This window comes from Lonchura striata, chromosome 5, assembly GCF_050655825.1.
Source record: "Lonchura striata isolate lonStrDom1 chromosome 5, ASM5065582v1, whole genome shotgun sequence".
In the NCBI taxonomy this organism is placed as follows: Eukaryota; Metazoa; Chordata; class Aves; order Passeriformes; family Estrildidae; genus Lonchura; species Lonchura striata.
In genome coordinates this window covers 49,773,628-49,798,223 of record NC_140707.1, presented here as the reverse complement: position 1 = coordinate 49,798,223, position 24,596 = coordinate 49,773,628, and the positions used below count along the sequence as shown (strand labels likewise).

The window sequence follows — 24,596 nt, the reverse complement described above, 5'->3', positions numbered from 1 at the left end:
TACACAGTTGTTACCTTAATGAGATATGTAAGATCAGAATCAATGAATCAACACCATGATATGCCCCAAAGTTATTTTTTCATGGACAGCAGGTGAGCGGATGTCATTCCTCTGTTTAATCAGGAGTTAAAGCGTGTACAGTAATTCCTTATTTTCACAATATTCCTTCTGACAAAGATAACAACCATAAGAATGGCTCCCAGCTGGCTAAACCTGACATACAGGTTTTGTTAATAAAAAAATGCATGACTTAATTAATGAAATGGATCTATTAAGACTGTCCCCCAATCAACCAGAGTGGCCCCACCTACAGCTGAACTTCACATGACCTATCTTATGCAAAAAGAATTGTAATAACTTGCACTGGAAGCTGCTATAGAGGAAAGGTTGCTATGAAGAAAAATATGACTTAGAAATGCATATAATGCCCCTAGAGGAGAAAGCTTAGTATTTGCACTTTTACTCAGTGTTTTCCTTTACAGTGAATAATTGAAACCATTTTGCTAAACTGTGCAAAATTATTTCACAAAGAATAATTACATTTGATCTATTAGCACCTGATACTATCTATTGTCTAAATTGCTTGCATTCAATCCATGAGTAATGTCAACAGTATTAACGTCCATTATGGAAGAATTAGCTGAGTAAAAATAAATTTTAAATGCTTGACATTCTTGTACTCTTTCTCTAGCATAATGTTCAAAAGAAGTATCATTATACCAACATATTCTTGGAATTTTTTTAAGGCATGTCTTTATTTAAGTCTGCAAACTCAGGGTCTTTAAAATCACAAACAATTTGCCTGTTTTGTTCTGGCAAGCAGAAATCTGTAGCAATCTAGTAATTTTACATTCTTGTCTGTGCCCATCTAGCTGTCCCACACTAATTGGCTGTCCAAATTCACCTCCATCAACTTTGGCAGGCTCAACACCTCCTTCAGAAAACCAGGTTCCCCCCTTGCCCCCAGCCATAAAGAGCTGCACTGTTTTGAACATAAAAAAGGAATTCTGCCACATTTCTACAACAAAGTCATATACACATATATATACATATATATATATATATATATATATATATATATATATATATATACACATTAATTTCATCACACACACATACATGCCCCAAACTGAACTAATGCAACAGCAGATACCTATTTTTTTCTCTCTTGCAGCCTTATTCCTATTTCAAAGATTTCCAAATTCGTGCTTGCCTTTTAGCAGAGGAAATCCCAGGAACTGTTTAAGATTACATTCTCACTGAAAGCAATGAATGCCACAGTCTTCTCCAGAATAAAAAGCTACTTTCTCTCCTTGGAATAGAAACTTTACAGTAAATTTGGAGGAAGCAGGAGAAACAGTTGGTCATTAAACATTAAATGTATTAATGGGGCACTCACAGTGTATGACTCATCTGGAAAAGGCAGTTCTGTACTTGCATTTCAGGACTGCTGCAATACAATAGCTACTGTGATAAATTAAGGTTTATCTCACTTAATATTTAGCAGAATCTAATACAGAAAACTTAAATCAATGCACTCTCCAAAAAATGCATGAGAAGGACTATTTACATCTTACAGTCAGGGGAACTGAGAGGGAAAGAAAAAACATTCCAAAGGAGGCCCTTAATTTCCACTCCCAAATGGAGACCTTTAGGACTTGGAGTTTACAAATTACAGGGACTTGCAACTCCAGATGAAAACAATCACAAAGCAGAACTTTCAAAGCAGGAATCCCTCAAGCACTTCAGCAGAATGTATAAAATCATCCACTTCTTCAGACTCATGTTGCTCTTGAAGTCCTGCTCAGTTCTCTGGAAATCTCAGACCTGGGAATATGGGTGAAGCACTTGTAGCAGTTGCTTGTTACATGATGCATTGTTGGAAATGGAGCTTCTGCAGAGCTCAGAAAAATGATCAAAAAAAACCCCAAAAACCCTTAGACTATACAGGATGCTGGCTTAATTAGTAAAAAGTTTCATATGATGCCCTGGAGTGGAGGGAAAAGTGATTAATGTAAAATCTGACACATTAGGAGATACAAAGAAAGACATAATTCCTAAAGATGGAAATTCTCTTTGCTCTCAAGTCATTGTGAATCAGTCTTTTCTTTTTTTTTTTACCAGTCTTACTTGCTCATAATCTATTCGGCCCTAAAATCCTATCACTTTGATGAAATCATATCACTTTGTGCATTTCCTTACTCTGAAGTTGTGACTCATTTAGGTGATTGGGAGGCAGAATGGTAACAGAGATAAAATAACAGGACCACTTCAGAGCACTCTTAAGTTACTGTGAGAACTCTCAAGTCCAAGATAAATATATCTGTTCATAAGAAACTCCAGAAATGGAGACACTAAGAGAAACAGGCGTGTGCACAACATCCTGGGCTTTTTTTACTGTAGACTTTTTTCTTGTTTTGCCTACTTTGTAGCAAATGATCTCTTAGTTTTGTCTGAGGAAAAAAAATAGTCCTGAAAAACATAAACAATATACTTAATGTCTAGAGCTAAAGAAAATGTGACACAGTTCAGAAGCTATTTGTAAGAGCAGAGTACGACAGGATTTTTTAGATGGTGGATAAAAAGCCTTGGGACACAAAAACCAGGTATTTTACAACAAATGAAACCAAAATCAGCTCACCGAAAGAATCAGAACCCAGAGTCTAATGTACCTTTATCAAAAACATCTCGCTTATGTTTATGATGAATAAAATTCACTGGCAGTTCAGGCGCAGTCAAGGCTTCAGAGAGAGACTCCAAGAAAAAGAAATGGAGTATGACATTCCCAGAGTAAATATGGTGTGTGTGGGGAAGAACTTCAGTTGCTGGCCCCATCAAGTCCTGACAAAAGGAATGCAAGAGCTGTTCCCAAGGTGAAAGAAGACAGGCTGAACAATGTGGCTAATGGGATCACATTGAGCTAATGGGATCACCACGACTTGTTTTACTTCTGTTGGTGCATGTCAAAACTTTGATGTGTTTTAAAATACATTCTACAGCAGTAGGCTAAATCTTGAGGCATTTTGGAGAGAATTTACATGTCTTCAAGTTTTGAGCCTTGTGTAGAAAGTGTCTACTTCAAGTTCAGAAATTTCTAAATTGTAAGAGCAGCTTCTCTTCTATCAGACAAAAAAAACCCAAAAAACAAACAAACAAACAAACAAACCAAAAAAACCCCAAAAAAAACCCCAAAAAAACCCCCAAAGGCTCAAACATGTATCTTATTAAACAGGCATTTAATGCTACTGTCCTCACATAAATCTGCAGAGGTTACAGACACCTCACACTAGCACAAGCCTCCAGTTGCTCTCTTTCACAAGCCAGGTGTAGACGAGAGAATAAATGCAGCCACACTGTAGCACCCAGCTATACTATCACACATTTAGATTTGGCAAATATTGACAACACTTGGGAATGCTGTAAGTAATACTATTGATTTCCAAAAGCTCTGAAACTTGCTTGATGCTTTGATTATGGTATCCTGAAAGTATTCTAGAATTATCCCTAGTCAACACATAAGGATTTAAAAATAAAATTGTACGGGTCCAAATGATCCAGCTTTGGTGTCTATTAATAGTTAAACTATTGCTCCAGGAAATTACTGGTTTTTCAAAGGGGCACTTGTGGGTTCTTTCCCAGCTCCCTACATGCAAACTCAGGTGTCTAAATTTACATATATGAGACTTAAAATTTTGGCCACACTGTTTAACAGGCAGATATGCTGGGAGGTCTCTTGTAACCAGATTTTTTTAAAGCCTCATATTTATTGGATAGATACTGGCCCAATTCCAATCCACAACTGCAAATCCAAAGAATCAGCTCAGTGCAAACCAGCAGCCTTATTAGCCTTTAAAGATTTCATTTTCAAGAACTCAAGACCCTTTATTGACTAATGAAAGGTTGGGTCCCCAAGCCCGCAGACTGATGTTGCTTGGAACATATTTTAATCATTTTGGAGTGCTAGCAGCCATCTGTCTAAAGAGCTTTGATCACATAAATGCACTCTGAACTGCAGCTCCTTCCGATCCAAACCCTGTCCAAAAGCCAAAGGAAACCTGCAGGCATGGCAACTTTGAGACAATTCAAAGCTTTGCAATGTGATAAGGCTGCTTTTATTATTTAGCACATCATTAGATTTAATGACACCACAGATAAGAGATACACTGAAAAGATACCATTGTCATCGCCTATCTTATAACAGCAACATCCAACCGTGACTTTGCTTTGTTTCTACCCAACACTTGTTACTTACTATGCTATTTTAAAAGAATAGTTAAATGAAACAAAAGGATTTATTTTCCTGATGCAAACATCAGAAATAGTAAAAAAAAAAAACCTAAAAAAAGGACTTTGTTTTTTTAATACATTCCTGCTTAGTTAAAAAAAAAAAAAAAAAAAAAGACACAAAAGACAAGTAGAGAAATCCCAAATAATCTACTGTATTTTCAGTTTAGACTATTGACTGTTGGGCGGAAATACTGCTTGCACATACAAGCCTACTTTGACCAGGACTGAATACAAATTTACACTGAAAAGAGAAAGATCCATTACAGTTACAGATCTTAACATTATAACATTTATTAACAAATTTTACACAATTACCATTATTATTCCCTACTTTTGAAAAAAATTGGCCATCTAAAAGATTATTTTATGGTGATCAGTATTTTATATTGTGGTGACTTATGAATGGCACAGACACATGCTATTAACTATGAAAGCTTGGAAGCAATCACAGTGTCAGGCATGAAGACAATCTATTTTCATTACCAGAGTAATGAAATTGCTCTCAAAAATCAAAGCAGAAGCCCTAAGAGAGTGGTAAAAACTGCATAAAAATATCTCTCTTGATGACTGGAGAGACACAGTGGTGGAACCTGTGTGACAGAGCATGACTATTTGCTCCAAATGTCAGCAACCTCAGTGAGTTCAACTCTGAGATTACAGTGCTTGCAGGTTTCTCTTCATTCTGAGATCTCATTCTTGGATCTCCTCCTCAGGACATTAGCCACCAGTAACCAGGAGAAACTTTTCGTGTTGCACAGTATAATAATATACTTTTCAATTCAACTATCATATCAAGTGTGACTAGCTAGCAGTGTGAAATAAATAAATAAGAAATAAAGCTCGCACTTGTTTGTCACTCATGAAAACGTTTTCGGGTGGCCATTCTGTAATGCTGATACAGCACAGATTAAAAGAAAAAAAGATGAAGCCATACCATGAAATGGCTCAGTTAGTGAAATAGCTTCTCTAAACTCTTTGCTGTCAAAGAAATTACAACACTGATGATTCACTCAGCATAACTCCCTCCCTCTCCTTCTGTGGCTTTTCCTTCCAAACTCAGAGGCATAAAAGCTCCTCTGCTAGTGAGACAGCAGCTCCATACCACATGCCTGCCTTGTGGCATCAGGAAAAAAGACAAGTGGCTCTGTGCTACTTCTCCTTCCTGTCATGACCATGTAAACGGCTGCTTATAAAAGCAAAGTATTACTAGTATGTTACACTTTACTCAAATATCTGGGAGACTCAGAACTGAGCAAATTCCAACAGGCCCACTTATTCACTGGAAAACTGTGGCAGAAGCTTCCAAGTTGGTCTCTACTCTCCTAAAAATGACAGCTTTCACACCTATGCTGGAAGAACGACCCATACCAGATGAGTAACACATCATTATGGAATGCTGGACACAGGTTAAAAACCTTCCAAAACACAAGACCTCTATCACATTCGTTAGAAAAGCAGTTAGTGAGTGGGAAGTTAAAATGGAAATTTTTCCAGTAAAAGGCATGAGCACGACATGCATGTATCAATTTAACAAATGCTCTAAGTTTAGATGGGAATTGAATAAAGAAAATACTTTACACTTGACTTCTCTCTTTGTAAACCAAACAGGTGGGCAGCCTTCTGTTTTGTGTTCTGTGACAGTCAGAGGACTTCTGCTACCTGCATTCTTAGATACACCCTAACATTTTTCCACTGTGAGCAGTGCTAAACTCAGAGTAAGAAAAGCAATGTTATGTCTAGTACTGACTGAAAATTGCTCATGTGGAAAGTCTTCTGTCCAAAGATATTTTTTTTTAAATTGGGAAACGTAAATTCCAACACAATAAATATGTTGTTTTCCTGTGGCACATTTCTAAGTGAAAAGTTTTCTTTTACCTTCAAATGGTAATGCCATTTTTACTTCAGTTCTTTAGCTGAAGAGAACTGAACACATCAAAGTCATGATTTTTTGAAATTATTGGATTGACATTTTAACATAAAAACATGTCACGGGAAAAACAAACATAAAATGAAATGGCATTTTAAGTCCTCCTGACAATGTTATTACTATATTTCTAAATATCATATTAATAACAAAAGAATTCCCTTCCATACAATATTTACAGGGAAAGCCAAATTCTTCGTTTACACTTTAAGATTTTCTTCCTAAATTCTCATGGGAAAATCTGTCTTCCAAATAGCTCTTATTACACACACATTTTTCCTATGTTTCTTTAACTTGCTCTAGAGAGGGCTGCTTCTTATTCTGTATCTGTTTTTCTTCTCTCATTTTAAAGCAAGAGTACCTGCATTTTCATAGTCTCTAAAGGTGTATGGAAAAGGGTAAAACTTCTTATTCAGTTTATACAAATAAAGAAGCTGAAGCAGAGTTTAGTGATGTGATTCATCTATATTCATCCATCATTTCAACATTTCAATGGTAGAATTAGAATATGTAGCATTTAGCCACACATAAATAACAGATTTCATAATCCTGCATGTACTCTTTATAGATTCTCCAATTTTGATTTTGTATATTCTTACATTGTATAGAATAGATATTAACTTTAGTGATCTCATAATCCCAATTTTTACAAGTATTTCTACAGGAGTTTCATACTTTTTATTGCTATCTACTCCAAACGACCAGCAGCAGTCAGTAGGTTGATTGCAGGTAGTTCTTCCAGGGACTTTAAACCTTCCAAGAACTCAATTTTATTATGCTTTAACGACTTTGAAAAACGGTTCCTAGACATCTCTATGTGCTTATTTCAAAAACAGAAAAAAGTTACACTCCCAGACATTTCAGCTCACTGAGAAACCAAGGAAGTCGTAACAGAAAATTGCATAGGGCCGTGGTAAAAAAGAAGGTGAAGGAATCAGCCAGGCAAAGGACAGCTGTGAACATAATGCCAGCAGGGCTCTGTATACAGAGTCGTGAGACCATATCTGCATCCAATGGCAAGGAATTCCTTTCTGTCAAGCAAATCGTTGCTCTTAGAGAAGAACAGAAACTCATGTGAAAAGGCCCATCCCAGCAAAAACGACAAAGTAAATGTTGTTTTAGCTCACATTACCCCATGACAGCAAATGAGTAGAGAAATCAGCTCAAGACTGTTGCAATACAGTATAAGGACCTGTGGAGTACCTCTAGGCTTAAAGTACTTGGCACAAAAAGTGACTGGTGGGTCCTCAACTAATTTGAAAAATTTAAGAACTTTGCCACTGTAACACCCAGTAGCAGAAGCAGTAGTGGAATGAGCATAGTGCAAGGTGCAAATTAAAACTGTATCACGCAGCGCGTTAGGCGCTCTAGTCCGTACTCATGCTGCTTCCTCAGTCCTGCTGCTCAGTGCTTCTATTGGCAAGGCACCTCTGAAGGCCAAGAGCCAGCCCTGGAAACATTAGGCACAAAGATTTCATAAAGTGTTGGTCAGACCAATCCAACAGCAGCACAAGGCAATTTGAGTGTACTACATTCTGGTTGCAGGGATGGTGTGAGGTAGCTTGTTATTCCATCAGGTGCCTTGGATCTTTGACAGTTCAATGCTTCCTCTCAAAGTTTTCATAAATCACTAAAGCTGAGTTAGAAATTGTTTTTCCATTATAATTTTTTCCCCCAGTGAGATACAAAAGCTTTCAAAGTCATGTGAGGGCAAGAAGCAAAACATTAAAAATTCTTTTGTGTGTTTCTAAATGAATGAGAGACACAGAAAGGTTAAAGAGCACGCTGGTGGCTAAAATATTTAATTGGAGGGCAATTAAAAGGACACCATCCTCCCCCAACAGGTTCAGATACTGCTTCACATTTTCATTGCCTGCCAAACTCCTACTGTAAACACCAAGCCTATGGTACACACTGGAGTTTCTCCCAACTGTCCCTTTTCCTTACAAATGGTCAAATACTAACTGCAGAATGGATGTGAGTCTGGTCTGCCATGCTCCCAAGAAATTTTTCTATCCACAGATTTATTTCTAGAGTCAGTCTCTGACTATATTATTGTTAGTAAATTGAACAAATGCAGAAAGTGAGACAATAATAAATTCCAAGCTGGAGAACAAGAAGTCTGGGAATGGGGCAGGGACAGGAGGATAATAAATTCAATAAAGTGTGAAATACACAAAGATAACAAGTGAGGGCTTTGCCTTTACTGCTCAGCTGCACCAAGCCACTGAGAAATACAGTCATCTCAGCAGCACCAGTAAAACCTCATGCAGCTGCTTTCCAAGGCAGAGCAGCTCACTGATTAATCTTCCCCCCTTCGGCTGTCTGATCCAGTTCATGAAACAGCCCCCAAACCTTGGACTTTTATCTCCTGTAACACTAGCAAGAGCTGTGATTGCACAAGCAATAAAGTGACAAAGGAAAGAAGTCACAGGGGACACAGGGGCTTACTAGTGGGAAAATGCTTATGAGACTAGAGAATGAGAAAGACTCACCTAAAATCCCAATTCTTTTGGGGCTGCAGCACCTCACTGCAAAGTGGCACAAAACAGAGGATGAGAAGACTGAACACATAGATTCCAAATCCCAGGTCCAAATAATCAGGGTGTTGGCTCCCTTCACCCCCACAATTTGAGTAAAAATTTACTGAAACTTCCATGGACCGCTGAGAAAAGATGTGGTTTTAACCAATCTGATTTAAAGACAGCAGTGTTTTTCCACCCCAAATTTCTACTAATTTTAACACTCAGTTCAATAAACAGAAAGACAGCCCTTGCCTTCTATTTTTTTTTTTTTGTTATAATAGAAGACAAATAAAAACCTTGTGTTCCCTTACAGATTCATTGCTTTCTGTATGTTTGGCTGAATCAAACTGGAGCAGGTTAGGTTCCTCCAAAACATGTACTACACGGTCTCCCACTGCATATCCAAGCTCCTCATCTATTTGGTATAAAAAAAGAACCTCTTCCAAGCTTGTAAGTGGGAAATTTAATTAGCTGAAGGTTTATGTTTAATGTCAGGTGTCTGAAATTCTTCAATAAAACAGAAGTCACTGCTGCAAGAACAGAGAATATTTACAACACAACTGCTGTCTTCTCCATGATCTCCCCAAAACTGCTCTTCAAACAGAACCGTGTGGTTTACAGTGATACCATTACTTGGTCATTCTTCTTAATGACTGTAATTACACCATGTTATGTCTCAAGCAACTGGTATTGAAACAATGACAGCAATTGCCAGAAGAGAAGCAAGCAGACAGGATGAAAAGAGCAGGAAAATGAGTCAACGGCCATAACTGAAAAAGTGAGATAAAAAAAAAAAAACAGGTATGAAAAGACAAGGTCTCTGAGGTAAACTGCTGGGACAGGTGCTCAGGGTAGCCTGCTATTGCTATAGAGGAAGGACTGAGATCATCACTCTGCATTAGTGGTTGCAGCTTCACTAATCCCACTATAAATGGGTTTCAGTTCATTTGGGCTGGGAAACTGGATGTTAGAACAGCCCAATCTTCTGCTACATATTGTAAGGGAAATGTAGACTGAGAGAACTCTGAAGAAGACTGAGAGATGGCAGAACAAACAGGCTGATATGTTTGAGCATGGGTTAGTCAGAGTACAAGAATCTGACTATTTAGGCTATTTATTGTATTCTGACTTGCTGCTGCAATGGCTGTGAAGATGAATACTGACTTTTTAGGTAGAAATAATTTATAGTTTTTAATTCCCCTTAAAACTGGAATGAAAGCAACATTCCAACAATCCAGCAAGAATTACACCATTCTATATGCATACACAGAGTCCATGGAGCATGGGTGAAATGGCACTGAATATTATATTCCATAACATCAGTCATGAAACTATAGAATAGAAGGAAATTAATACAAACAACTGTATCCAAAGCTTGAATAGAAAAGTCTTTTTATCCAGGACTAGAAGTAATGGCTTACAAAATATCTTTCTTCATCTATTTCTCCTGTTACAGAATGATTCAGTTCTCTAATTAAGATGAAATTTGAGTTTGCCCCTGAGTCTACAAGTTCTGTATTTGGGGAAATAATAAAAAACCTTCTTGATTTCTTACTTTCACATTTATTGATCTCTGTCTTTAAAAAAAATGAACTTCCATGTGATTTTACAAGAGACTTTGTGGGAAAAAATATATGGACCTCTATAAAACCAACTACTATTTAGACCATTTGCTTGTGCCACTTAAACATGAATTCCAAGTATTCCAACTGAAGTACTGTAAGCATTGAAACTTGTAGATTTAAATTCTGTTAAATCTCTTCAATAGTTTTGAACTTATAAAATGCTACAACTGGTTAGGGAGCAAGAAAACTGCTGGCATTGTATGCAGAGAAACTGGAAGTTTTAATCTAAAAATACTTATTTCAGGTAACAGTACCTATTAGTAAAAGGAGGCTTACTGAAGTTAATATTCTATTTCATTGTTGAGAACCATCACATAACTGTAAAATAAGGCATATTTTTCTCCCAAGCTCACCATAACTTACATATTTCAATTACTTTGCAACATTATACTGCTTTTGACTGGGATACAGTTAATTTTCCTCATAGTAGCTGGAGTATATTTTGGATCTGTATTGAAAAAAATGTTGCTAACACATGGATGTTTCAGTTATTCTTGAGTAGTGCTCACACAAAGTCAAGCCCTTTTTGCTTTTCACACCACTCCAGCAGTGAGCAGGTGGAGGCTGCCCAAGAAGCTGGAGAGAGACACAGCTGGAACAGCTGACTCCAACTGACCAAAGGCATATCCCATACCAATTGGTGTCACACTCAGCATTTAAATCTAGGGGAAGAAGGAACCTGATTATAAAATTGGACAGATCACATAACTGAAAAATATGCAAATAAAAATCTTGTGATGATGTTCAAACAACAGAGGTATGTGAGAAAGAGGTAATGGGATTAACATTCCCGTGCACTTTAAAACTTTGGTCACTGAAGATGATATGATTTGCATTAATCTCTAGCTTAAAGAGCACTGTGTGCAAACAATTATATTAGTTAGAAACACTATGCTATTCCTAACTGCTATGCAAATTTTAAATTCTGGTATGTATATTTGAGTTAGCATCCAGAAAACCCAATTTTCTTTTTGAAACTTGACACAGAGACAAAAAAAGAAGAACAAACAGAAGCACAGTACTTGCCAAACTTTATTTGTAGCCAGCTTCTTGTTCCTTATGTATCTGAATTAGCTTCTTTCTCCTTTTTAATTCCATTTCACTTCTCTGTCCCTTCTAAAGAAGACTAAAATTGTTCTGGGATATGCTTTCTTTTCAGAAATTCAAGATAAAGAGGAAAATAAATGTTTCCTCATTACATCTGCAAAAGCTGATTTTAATTTTGGGTTAGACCATTACAGCTTTCCATGAAGCTCCAGTTTCAGTTAGGATTTGTTTTTCACTTCACCTGAAAAGAAGTGTGGTTTACAAAACAGCCTTCTTTCACAGTTGGAGAAAAAAAATAACATCTTCAAACAGCAGCAGCAACTACCAGACCAGAGAATTGTAGAATAATGAGGTTGGAAGTGACCACTGGCAGTTGCCAGTCCAACCTAACCTCTTCTCAAAGTGATATCAATATGAGATCACACCAAGTTGCTCATGACTTTATCATGTTAGACACTGGAAATCTCCAAGGATGGAGATGGTAAAACCCCTCTGGCAACCTGTTTCAGCCATGGACAGCCCCTGTGGAAGAAGTTTTCCCTTGTAACCTGTCTGAAATGCTCTTGTTTCAATTCAAGTCAGTTGTTTCTCACCCTGTTGTCATGGAGCACTGTGAAGAGGTCGCCTTTCCTGACAAGCTCTGCACAGACTCTGTTAGGCTGCCATTAGGTCTCCCTGGAGCCAACAAAGAAAGGAATACTTTTTCTTTCCCAGGCTGTACAAGAGCAGTTCCCTTGGTCTCTCTTTACATTGCAAATGCTATGGCTTCCTGACTGTACCAGTTGCCCTCTGTCAAACTTTCTCCAATTTATAGATGTCTTATTTTTAATGGGGACCTAAAACAGGATGCAGTATTCTAGATACCAAGAATCTTTCCTCTGGAGAAAATAGAAGGGGATTTTACTTTTTCCCTGAAGGTCGCCACTTGTTTCCCTCCTTTAGGAATGCCTGTGTGTACTTACTACACAGATACAGATATTCTGGACCTAAGTATCTCTCCACTGATTTTGTATGATAATATGATACCTTGCTTTTCCTGGATTATACTAATGTTAGTGAAAGCTAGATTGGTATAAAAATGCACATTTTAATGTCACTGCTTACACTGGATGCATGTTTTGTATGCATCCAAAATAGTTAATATACACATACAGACATTATTTTTGTGACCAAATCCTTGAAATCTTATTGTGTGTTAAGTCACAAGTACAAGTGAGGTAGGTATCACTTGTACACTTTAATGTGAACCTCTAGGTTTTTTTGTTTTCTTTTTTTGTTGTTTGGTTTTTGTTTTTGTTTTTTCTTTGCTTATTTGTTTTTTCTTTCCTTAAATTTGCCTCTTCTAAATCAAAGAATGATGTAGTGTTGTAGGTCTGGCCAGCACAGGGTAAGTTTCTGCAGTAGCCAGGAGGGAGCATGGCTACAACCCAGAGGATATTCTATACCACCTTATGACATTTTCCAGTGTGGGGGAGAAGGGAGTATTTTCTGGGGGGAAGGGGCTCCTTCCTATTGGGATAGCATGGCAGTGGTTGGGTTGGGGTGAGAATTGTGCATGTAAATCACTCGCTCTCTTTTGTATGTCTTTTTATTAATATTATAGCTGTTACTTTCTTGTCTCATTGCTGTTTCTAGTAAATTATTCTTATCTCAACTCCTGATCTTCACCTTTTGTGTCTCCAATTCTCTTTTCCTGTTGCAGAGGAAGCAGGAGGGAGAAGGGGGAATGAGCGAATGGTTTGGAGAGTCTCAGTAGGACCACTCAATTGGGGAGTACCATTCCTGAAGCATGACTCAGAAATCTCAGTTAAAAAAAAGGAGAAAAAACATGAAGCAGGAAAAATGTTTTTTTGTAAGACCAGGGAAGATCTAAGAGCAAAAGGAGAAGTCACCAAATGAGCCAAAATTCTTAAGCCCCTGCCATGCTGGGGCTTAAGACAGAAAGTGTAAGAATCTGTCGAAGACACGAGAGAACAGTAGGTGAAGGGAATGTGCACCTGGCATTGTCACATTGCAGTTTTACAGTTCTCATGAAGATTGGAGCATGTGTGGAAGCCTATATTTTGCTCACTGAGGAATTATGCAATCCAAAAAGAGAAGTAACTCCAGGGAATGCAGTCTTGAACAGCAAATCATACAGCTAACTTGCTTGATTCAAAGCTACAAACTTCCACCTCAGTTCAAAACAGACTGTCTGAAACCACTCCCAATGCTTATTCTGGACTGCCATACTATGGCAAGCACTATGAGGAAATAAAAAGACCCAGCAGACATCCATACATGTGTCCCTTCCACATACAAAACAGAGTGCAAATTTTCATTCATTTGGGATGGCTTGGGAAATGCACTGTCTACCTTGTCATTCATAATTACTGTGGCCATCCCACCCTTGGCCTGGTACAGTTCCCAAAGCTTTATGAACATGGGACATATATTCTTTTCTGTCTCATTTGGCATGTGTTTAAAATACTGTCACACTGCTGGATGCAAGGGCAGCAAACCTTCATGTAACTTAAAGGTAACTGTAACCTAAATGTCAAGAAGCTAATAAGAATCCTCATAATGGTGCAATTAATTTCTAATCAAGTCAAAAGACAGGCCTGAGAGGCTGCTGCATATGCACTTATAGGAGTCCTTGTTGCCTTTCACAATGCTTGCAAGTTCAGGTGGCCTCTGGCTTTTCAATTCATGTCTTTGTATGCTTAAGACAGTGTTTAAGAGAGGTTGTGGAATCTCCATCCTTAAAGACATTCAAAACCTCTCTGGACATGGACCTGGGCAACCAGGTCTCAGTGGCCCTGCGTGAGCAGAGTTGGACAAGAGGTCCCTGCCAACCTCAATCAGTCACTCTGTGGGTGCACTTTGGAACATATTAGCCTCTAGAACAGTGAGGTAGGTAGGAGATAAAATCTTCTATTTTAGATATTATACCTTATACAAATCAGTAGTGATACAATAGTTCTTGCCTCAGGGGATAATCAGGTGAGCATTCCCACACCTTTGGGATAGATTTTGCAAATGCTGTCAGCCAACTTACAGTGAAATTTTGACTGTTCAAATTAAGAACTGTAAGTTAATAACACAGTACATTCTAATGCCAATTCCTGCAAGTCATTATTGTTAATTTTCCTGGGATCTAAAGCATTTACACAAGTAAATGGCTGTTGCTGCCTACTATACTTGTTAAACATTGTATGTTAGTGCAAACTTGATAGGCTATACCAAAAATGTAACTCAAAAATCAGTGAAAAGTCTTCTACAATGTGCATAGACCAACACAAGCAAATTCTTAATTTCTAAAATATCAATTTAAAAAATGCATTTCAGTTTTTAAATTATTTAAAAAACCACCAAACCCCGAGTAATAAGGGCACCATAATAAATTATTTCTAGCTTGGTAAATCATACCATAATTTGTGCACACACTAAATGCTGACCAAATTAATCAAATGCAATAATCACAAATTGCTTGGGGTTTCTATTCACTATTAACAGGCTTTAAATAAATGCCTATGAGATTTAGAAACAAAAGTTGTTTTTGAAACTTCCCTCCAAGGTTTTAATAAACTTAATGAGAAGGGGAAGCTTGAAAAACCTCTAGAAACCTGAGTATTTTTTACTTTTGAATGCTGAAACACTGAAAACATACAGAGTTCTGCTATTGCAAATGCTTTTTAGACATAAATAACTAGTCCTCTTTATTTCCAATGAGTATAGTATTCACACTATATTTATTATTTACCTCTGTAGCCCACATCCCTCATCACAGACATTCAGCCTTCAGATTCACAATTTTCAGCTGTGTTGATGCCAATTCTCCTGCCTTTAACCTGCTGGCAGCTCTGTATCCCCTCTCACACAGGAGGTCAGGATGAAATGAGAGCTGTAACCCAACATCACTCCATAAAACAACCTAACTCCTTCACTAGACCACACAGAGCTTTTCCTTAGGGACTAAAACCCACTGATCCATGCAAATGTTCAGTGCAGCTCACCTAAATTAATGAGAATGGGTATTTCTCTCATTCTCCATACTGCTACAGAACATAAGGAATTAAAAGGCACATATATTAGGGTTGAAGAAGACACCAGTATTTCAGAATTACAGATTTATTATTTTAAAATCTATATTGACTAAATTAGGTATGTGCAAACAATCAGGCAAGAAACAAGCATTTATATAATCTAGTTATTTTGTCCACGTGTTTTTAAGTGATCACATTGCCATAGCACAGCTTTTTGGTGCAAATATCAACCACCAACTTTTCACTTCCTTTAGAAGAAACTAATACAAAATTCAGGCTATAAGAAAGGGACTCGTATTTCAAAGAGATGGTTGGTGAGCAGTAAAGCAGAATTGATTCATTGATGTATTCACATTTTTCCAACAAATACCTACTTGATAAGGCCACTTCCTCACTCAGACAGACATTGTACAGAAAATTTCCCCTATGAGTCACTCATTTGTATTAGAATCAATCATTTTACCTGTAATAAACACGCAATGTTTGGATTTCTTCTTCTAGTTTTTTGCACTGTTGAAGAGCAGCTTCCTTTTCTTGTTGCAAAGCTATCAATTCTGCCTGTGAAATGATAAACAACCAATAACCAATTTGTTCAGAATATCCATCCTTTTTTGAAAACATCTCAATCTGTGCAATCATTTCAACTATTACATGCACACATAGAGTTATACTTTGTAACATAGTGGTGTGGCTTTAAGTACCATGCAGATGTTTGGTTACTTCTTCCTCCCACTGATGGCATGGTGAGGAGAATCAAGAAAGGAAAGAAAAGAAAATGAAACTTGTTGATTGAGATAAGAACAGTTAAATAATTGAAACAAAGTAAAAGATAATAATAATGATGATATTAATACGAGTAATTGTAATAAAAAGAGAGGGACAGAGTGAGATAAATCCCAAAACAGGCAAGTGATGCACAATACAACTGTTCACCACCTGCTGACTAATGCCAAGCCTATCCCCAAGCAGTGATCACACCCTTTCCTGGTAACTCCCCCCATTTTATATAGTGGGCGTGATGTTTTATCACACAGAATGTCCCTTTGGCCACTTTGGTCAGTTTTCCTGACCATGCTTCGTCCCAGCTTCTTGTGTACCTCCTCACTGCCAGTGCAGGACACATTGAAAGTCCTTGATTTGGGACAAGCACCACTTAGCAACATCTGAAACATCAATTAGCAACATTATTTGCATACTGACTCTAAAACACAGCACTGTACCAGCTACCAGGAAGCAAATGAGCATTACACCAGCCTATTTAATGATGAAATATTCTTTCTTTTTTTCTAGAATTGATTTTTTTTTCCCTAGCAGAATCATGTTTTGAATGGCTTCTCCCATGTAAGTTCTTGAATACCTAAGGTTAGAACTCTTCACTTCAGCCAAGTGGCTATCAGCAAATGTATTTTATATGATAAATTGTTGATCAACATATAGAAAGTGAAGCAAGGCCCTTGGCCATGAACTACTGATGCATGATTCTGTTCTGCACATGGCTCCCTGGCTGTTAAGGGCAGCTCCCATGGTAGCAGTCCCTGGCTGATGTTAGGAGCAGAAGAGCTGCTGGAAAACCAGGACCCTGAGCAGTGGCAGGCAATGAGCCAGCAGGGACTGCAGAGACTGGCACCGACAGCACATGCTGAGATCTGGTTTATAGAGGGGTGAGGAATCCTTGAGCAATCACCATCGTCTCCCATCTGTGAACCCCACGGGACACTCCCCCTCCCATCCTTGATTCACACTGAAGGGAGTGTGACTCATGATCATAATGGAAATTGCAGCATGTGGCTTGTAAGTCAGGAAGGTAGCCAGCCCTAACAGGCCTTACAGTTAAAGAGGAGGCAGGGAGAAATAAGTATTCTTGCACATTTAATATGGGTCTATAGCTTAATCACCATTAATTTTAAAAGTCCAGTTTCAATAGCACCGTAGGACTGGCTGGAGGGCCCAGGTACCATATAAATATATCAGTGGGTGATTTATTGTTGCAACAACAAATAAGATAGGGCTTCCACAGCAATTCCTTGACACATGAGCCTGAGCATTGGGCTGTTTTCCAATGTTTTTAATTCATGGTGTAAGTTATTAATTGTACAAATTGTAGGGCCCTTAACCAAGAGGCACATACGTGAGAAATGCCAACTGTAGATTCTGCCAACTCTTCAGGACAGTGTTGCGGAAAAGTTTCTTGGCAAATTAAAGACCTGTTATATGAGCTACAAACCCATGAAGGGAAATGCACATAGTTCAGCCTCTAAGTCTGCCAAACTCCCTGTATAATCATGAACAACTCTGCCTGTATGTCTCAAAATCTCTCTCCTAAAACAGGGCTCCCACTTGCTTCTGTTTCCTGTTTGTCTCTTAAGACTGTAAGTTTTCAAGGCAGGTGTTTTACTGTTTACTGTCAACTCCCAGTCATCTATGGGCAATTCATTCTGCTGGTTAATTAATCATGTCCTGGATACTTGGCTGATTCCTGGCAAATTTTATTGAATACTGCATTGCACAAATGCAGCTACACAAGCAGTCTCTGAACCGTGCTGCTCGGTGGGTCATGTTGCACCCAGGGTTTTGCACTGCCCAGGTACAGGACCCACTGCTGTAATTACTCCTGTGAGAGACATCCATAAAATTTTAACAGGAAGTTCCCTGGTGAATAAAAACTTTCTTACTATATGGGGGGCGTTCCTTCAGCTTTAAAAGCAGAAAGCGTTAATGTTTAACATCTGAGTGACAGTGGTTTTGAGCTTCTGATACTGAAAACAATGCACTGCATGCTGGCAAGCCCTAACTTCTGTCAGAAAGAGGTTAAAACCCTCTGCAGGTGAGCCTCTTGCCTGGTGTAGCTTGCTGCCTTGCAAGCAGAACCCACAGAACACAAGATGTTAGCCAAACCAAGCTATTTTCTGTAATTATACTGTTCTGTAGGTGAAACAACATTCTTAAAAATTGGAAAACAGAGTTGAATCAAAGTAGGTGGTTTGTTCTAGAGGCCAGTAATTAACATCCTTGCCAATTTTCAGTGTACTGTGAAGTGTGATTGAAATGGTAGACTGGAAGGAAATGTTTGCAGCTGACACACCTACTCAGAGAGATTAACGGCTAGTCTCTTTGGAGAACTATCATAAAAAATACACCTAATGTTCCACTTGCAGTTCAGGACAAGAGTCAGAGGCACTAGAGTCTTAAGACTATTATTTATGCCAGTTTTTCATCAGGCAAAACTGAACTGATTTGACTGGGTTTGCATCTGGGTTTGTACCAATAAAAATATCAGCAGAATCAGGTTCTTTGGATTAAAAAAAAAACCAAAAAACAAAACAACAAACTCAAGAGCTACAAAAAAGTGAAGGGAAGAAAAATAGTAATTTGTTAGCCTCCTCAGTAACTTCTAGTGGAGTTGATACTGGGAAGCTTCATGAGACCAACAAAAATCCAAGCACAAGAGTCTCTGTGCACAGCATGCAGCCATTCAACAAAATGACCCATTGTTCACAGGCCTGAAGGGTGGTAAACACAAATAAAGGAGTCAAATATCCTCCCAAGGCAGAGATGTCTTCCTTCCCTAGAAGGAAAGCAAAACAGTGCTCATCACAAATTTAAATTGCTAACTAAAATAATGGCATCTACTCTACTATAAAGAATTTGGAAGACTCCTAAATGTATATTGAAATCCATCCATAGTGCATATGGCAGAAATCCTGCATGAGCTCACCTCTAGTAATAACAATAGCTGCTTGAGAACTTTTTAACAAAATACTGTTCTTTTGGAGAATGTCAAGCTGTGGAAATGAGAACTTTTCACAGAAATTGTTTTGTTTTGATTAAATTGTTTTGGAAGGTAGGGTAAAGAAGAAGCAAGAAGAAGAATTACACGCAGGTTCCTCTAGTGGTGGTATCTCATAAAAAGGTCACTTTACAGGTGAGCTTGGTCACCTTTTGATATAGGTATCACTCTCAGCAAAGCTCCTTTTCAACACTGAAAGGATATTCTGATCACTTGTGAAAAATATTTCTGAACATTTTGTTTTGTCCAGAAGTTCCTGCACTTTCATATTTGGTTTAATGTGGATAGATCCTTTCCCATTCTCTTTCCCCCTATCCACCTTCCTGCAAAGGGAAATTGTTGTTTCTTTATTTTCCATTTTAGCAGTTATTTGGTGAAAATTTAAACTTTCCAAGTAAATATAAAATCTAATTGCTACCTATCAAACTTAAAATAGCTGATCTCAACTAGACAGAATCTCAGTATTGATCTCTTTGCTGTTGCTTTTGCTTCAAAACATTTAAAGGAACAATGTCACAATATGTTTTCTTACCACAAAGTTTGGAAAAATACAAGACATAAGCAAAGGAAAACAGAGGGTAAAACTAGTTTTTATCTTTTTCTAATTCCATGAGCACCCTCAACTCTAATCTAAATTAAAAGAGGTAAGAACACACAGCCTCCTACTCTGTCACGTTCTCTCTGGAACCTCACCTTTGTGTGAGAGATGGCTTTTGTAAGACTTTTCAATATCCAGTAGAAAGGAAAAAAAAAATCCAATTAACTTGACTAATAAAGTTTCATAGCTTTATTTTTAATTGATTTATTTTCTTATACCTTTATAGACAACGTATATATTCATATATATGTTGTATATATTCATATATACATTCACATATATATTCATTGTATATATTCATATATAAATATATATTTACAATAAACATTTATTTTTTCATTTCTGAGATAGGCTAAACAACCTTTTCTGTTACTGCTCACTAAGCAGGCTCTTCATTACCCCAACAAATTTAAATGCATCTCTCCTCAGTACTCTGTACTCCTGCCAGTGGAAACCTCTTACCTGACACATTCTTGTACTCTTTTTGCTCTCAGTCACCCTCCAGCCTGTTCTCCTGCATATTGGTATTACCCAGTTGACAGTGGAAACTCTTATTCATCCTGAAAAGATAATACCTTACACTTGGCACCAAAATTCCACCCCACTGCTTTTGTTTTTTCATTACTTGAGGCCATCCCAGTCTTTCTGCAAGACAGCCTGAACCTGCTTTGTATTAATAATAACTCCATGCCTTATTAAAAACAACTCCCAGCTCTGTATCATCAAGCAATTTTGTTAGCACACTGCTGCTCTTCATGCCAAAGGTTCTCAATGACAGCATTAAAGAAAACTGGTTCAGCACCAGCTGGTAAGAAATTGGAGAGAAATTCCACTAGTGAAATCCTTGGACCTTAACATTTCTTCCTTCAAAGCTGTTTGCTGCTGCCTTCCTGCTAACTAGTTCCTTATTGCCTTTGACTAATCCCTCATCTCCTTCATGGGTACATGACATTTTGCAGACAGACATGAGCTAAACGTGCCCATTCTTCCAGACAAGAGACGCTGGGTGACCCAGCAAGCAGCAAGCAGCATTTCCCACATTAAGCTTGTGCCTGCTTGTAAAATAACAATATACGCATTCCCCACTGTAATTAATAATTTTTCATTATGGCACAACCTATAAGCTTATGTGTCAGGTTATATTAAAAAAGTTTCCTTGTCTAAATAACCAGTTATCAAATCAAAGAAGAATTCTTGCATGATTATTCTTGTATGAAAACTGTACTTCAATTCATTCTTGATGGATCCATGCTTTAAAAATATTTTCCTTCCAAACTTACTCTGAAGTCTCACCATAAAGACTAACTGGTCTACAGTTGTCAAAATGACTTTTTTTTATCTTCTAAATATAGATGCTCTCTCTGCTAATTCCCTGTCATATTACACTGCACACAGCCTCATAAGATTTATTAAAGAACTTTACTATCATTCCTGGAATTACAGGTACCAGCTCTTTCAGAACTGGGGATGGAATCCATTCATTAACCCAATGCAAGCACAAAAATCTATTGAACAGCTGCCATGTACTCCATTTGCATACATTCACTTTTCTTAACCCTTGTCCTCACAGCTGGCATCTTCATTGCCCAGTGCTGAGAGAAACAAAAATTAAAATCACACGCTTTCAGACCTAATCCAGAATTACCCTTAATCTCCGTGCCATTCTCAGACCAGTGGCATAGTTCCTCTTTCCTTGTTCTCATTTCAGTTGTTACGCTATTGTTTGTTTCAATTTCCTTTCCAAGGGCAAATTTAACTTAACCTCAGGCAATTTTCATTTGTCTCTATAACTCCTGTTTTCTAAGACCTAACTTCCTTGCTTAATAAGTACCCTTCTTGTGTACAATTATTTGTACTTTATTTGCATGGAAATTATAACTGACGCAATTAGGATGGGCACCCTTTCTACCCAGTACCATTTCCCCTGGCTTGACTGAGATACATGTTAAAGCACAAGTATTCCTTCACTCAGTAGTAGTCACTACAATATCTTTGCTTTCTACTGACACAGGATATTCCTGTGGATTAGAAGTGAGAAATCTGAGGAGTTCTGAGTTAATTTCTACAATTTATGGTCTCAGTCATTTACATTTGGTAGAGCTGCAAAGGGGAAAAAGGGAAAAATGACAGTAAAGGGGAAAAAAGGCAATATTTCCACTCTAGGTACTACGTTATCTGGAGTCTGAAATGGAATCTAGCTTCAAACAGACAACATAGAATTGCTCCCATTGCTTGTGAGGAAGAAGTATGTTTCTGCTGATATTAGCAGGCTAGCTGGATAGGAAGAGCTCAGGTGTCTCCTCAGGGCAGCAGGAGATTGAGAAGGCAAATAAAGGTTTCTTTCATTCTGAATTAGAATGAACATGCAAAAAAAGCCCCCAACTCTATAAAAAAAATTAAACTGAAGAAATATTTTAATCTTACACTATTTTTAATGCTTTTACATTTAACACATCATGTCAAGAGAAATACATACTGCCTGATAGAGCAGGTCATGTTGTGACACATACGAGATCTAACTTCTAACCGTTCTGTTATTTTTACATTAGCAGCTGCTACTTAGTGCAGATTACAACAGCTCATCTTATTTTCTATATCAAAGTGTCAACAGATCAAACTATTTCACCAACAATACAAGTAGGTAATGCTTTGATCTAGAAAATAATGTAAGCACTTGTCTCATTAATTAGGGGATCAGAGGTTTTCAGGGTCAAGATAAAGACTCCAGCGAACGAAAGGACTGAAAATGTTTAGCACTCTAATAACACACTAAGCAATCTCTTTTTTTTTTTTTTTTTTTTTAAATCACTGTGCTAAAGTGTCAAATTGTTTCATTATAATATAGAAAGCGGACACACTGACCTAGAAGATTACATAAAATGTTTCAACTTGCATTTCAGTATCAGCTGGCTTCCACAATTTTAAAAATTAAAAGGTAAAATTAGAACTTACTATAGTATTAGAAAATATTGACACATCGTGAAATACATAATTAACAATAATAAGTCCAAATTTAAAATGCAAAAAGTAAATGTTTTACTTCTGAAGTTTGAAATGTAGGTTTCAATATTCATAAAATAAAACTTCTGGGCAAAAATCTGAACTGGAAAAGTTTGGAATAGTAACTGAAATTATTAGAAATTCATGCGAAGTTGTCTCTCAACACACAATTTTCTAACAGAAATGGTTTTTCTAAACCTATCTTAACTTGGAGTAAATGAAGCAACTGTATTGTTGATCCCTGATGGATCTGCACTGCTGTGGAGGATCAGTACAGCTAGAGAAAATACAATATAGAACCAGCTGAGGGTTATCTTGTGTGTGAGTGTCAGGGTAAGGGTGGCAATTGTGGGACCTATTAACAGCCTTTAAGTTGCAGCCCTCACCAACCCTCTGCCACAACCACACCCGGGTTGACATACCCTTTGGGTACATAGGAAAGGTATCTCAACAGCAAAGGAAAGGTATCTCAACAGCAAACATGACCTTTATGAGTTTGCAGCAGGATGAAACAATTAATCATAATATTTTATTCTACAATCTAATACTACTGTTGCTCCAAATAAATAGCTGTAATGAAACTTTTTTTTTAATAAAAAACATTATCTCACTGCATTGTGAGATAAACTGGTTTAGATGGAAGCATTTCTGAGGAATGTCAGACAGGATTTCTGACAGAAGAGAGAAGTCCTCCCCAGCCTTTTGATTAAGTTATTTGTTTTGAATGGAGAAACCTAATGCTGACTCCCAGCTTCTTGCATTAACCCACTCTGGGCAGCCTGGTGGACTCCTCCCAGTGAGACTGCTTCCCTGCTCCATGTTTCTGGTGACTATCATTGTCTCTCTTCTCTCTCCATGACTGACAAAAATTGTTTTTTATTAATTGGCTAAATATGTGAAGAGTAGATCCAAACAGAGATTCATCATGGAAAAGAAGATGAACTCCAGAATTCAGCCATCAAAATGTTTGAGGGTGCCAAACTTGGATCAGGGAGCTGAAATAAGGGCTTTCATATACATGACATGAGAGCATCAACAGTGGCTTTTTAACCTGTATGATTTTCATTTACCTTACAAAGAATATATTAATGTTTTCTCTTATTGGAATAAAAAAAATTAACACTGAAATCTTCTTTTTAAGAGAAAAAATGGAATTATCATTTTCAAGAAGTGTTGTGCTTCATATCTATCTTATGTCACCTTCCTCAACTCAGCCTTTATGCTATCCCTAATTTAATATTTTTAAGGAGTTTTTTGGAAGACTTGTAAGAGGTCTCACTATCTGGCATTCAGACTCTTGTCTCCATCACAACAAATTCCCCAGTGAGAATACTTTATCATACCAGATGGACATTGCTTGCATGCTTGTTCATTTCTAAGAGATCCTGTTGTGACTGGGACATTAGCAACAGGTCACAACAAATTTTACAGAGATTGTGCAATTAGGAGGAGAAAAATCACCAAATAGCTTCTTACTGCTCTGAGAAAGAAAATTAAAGAATACAATAGCAATTTTGCAGAGACTAGATATGTATCTGATTAATTTTATTACAAGAAAAGCAAACAATATAATTATGCCTGACATGTGATGCCTTATTCTTATACTATGTGGTCACCCCACATTGGGAAGAAGCTCACTGTACCAGCAGTGTTTAACAAGCAGTTTTTTCTTTTACAAACACTTATTACAGGCAGATTTGCCAACAGAAGTGGGCCCATCCCTGGAGTGTTCAAGGCAAGGCTGGATGGAGCTCTGAGCAACCTGGCCTAGTGAAAGG

General features: G+C 37.6%; 1 protein-coding gene across 19 annotated transcripts in view; it reads right to left on the bottom strand.

Annotated features, from left to right (window-relative positions):
* The window catches only part of MIPOL1 (mirror-image polydactyly 1), a 184,948-nt gene that overhangs the window by 35,348 nt on the left and 125,004 nt on the right, over positions 1–24,596 (bottom strand). For 13 of the 19 annotated variants that reach the window (XM_085582114.1, XM_085582118.1, XM_085582123.1 and 10 more), the window contains 2 exons: positions 15,897–15,991; positions 8,707–8,742 (listed from right to left, as the gene is read on the bottom strand). The exons of 1 other annotated variant lie outside the window; for it this stretch is intronic. In XM_085582114.1, coding sequence (XP_085438240.1) covers positions 8,707–8,742; positions 15,897–15,991 — 131 coding nt within the window. The remainder of the gene's footprint in view (positions 1–8,706; positions 8,743–15,896; positions 15,992–24,596) is intronic. 5 more of the 19 variants (XM_021542717.4, XM_085582128.1, XM_085582119.1 and 2 more) reach the window with 1 other exon arrangement.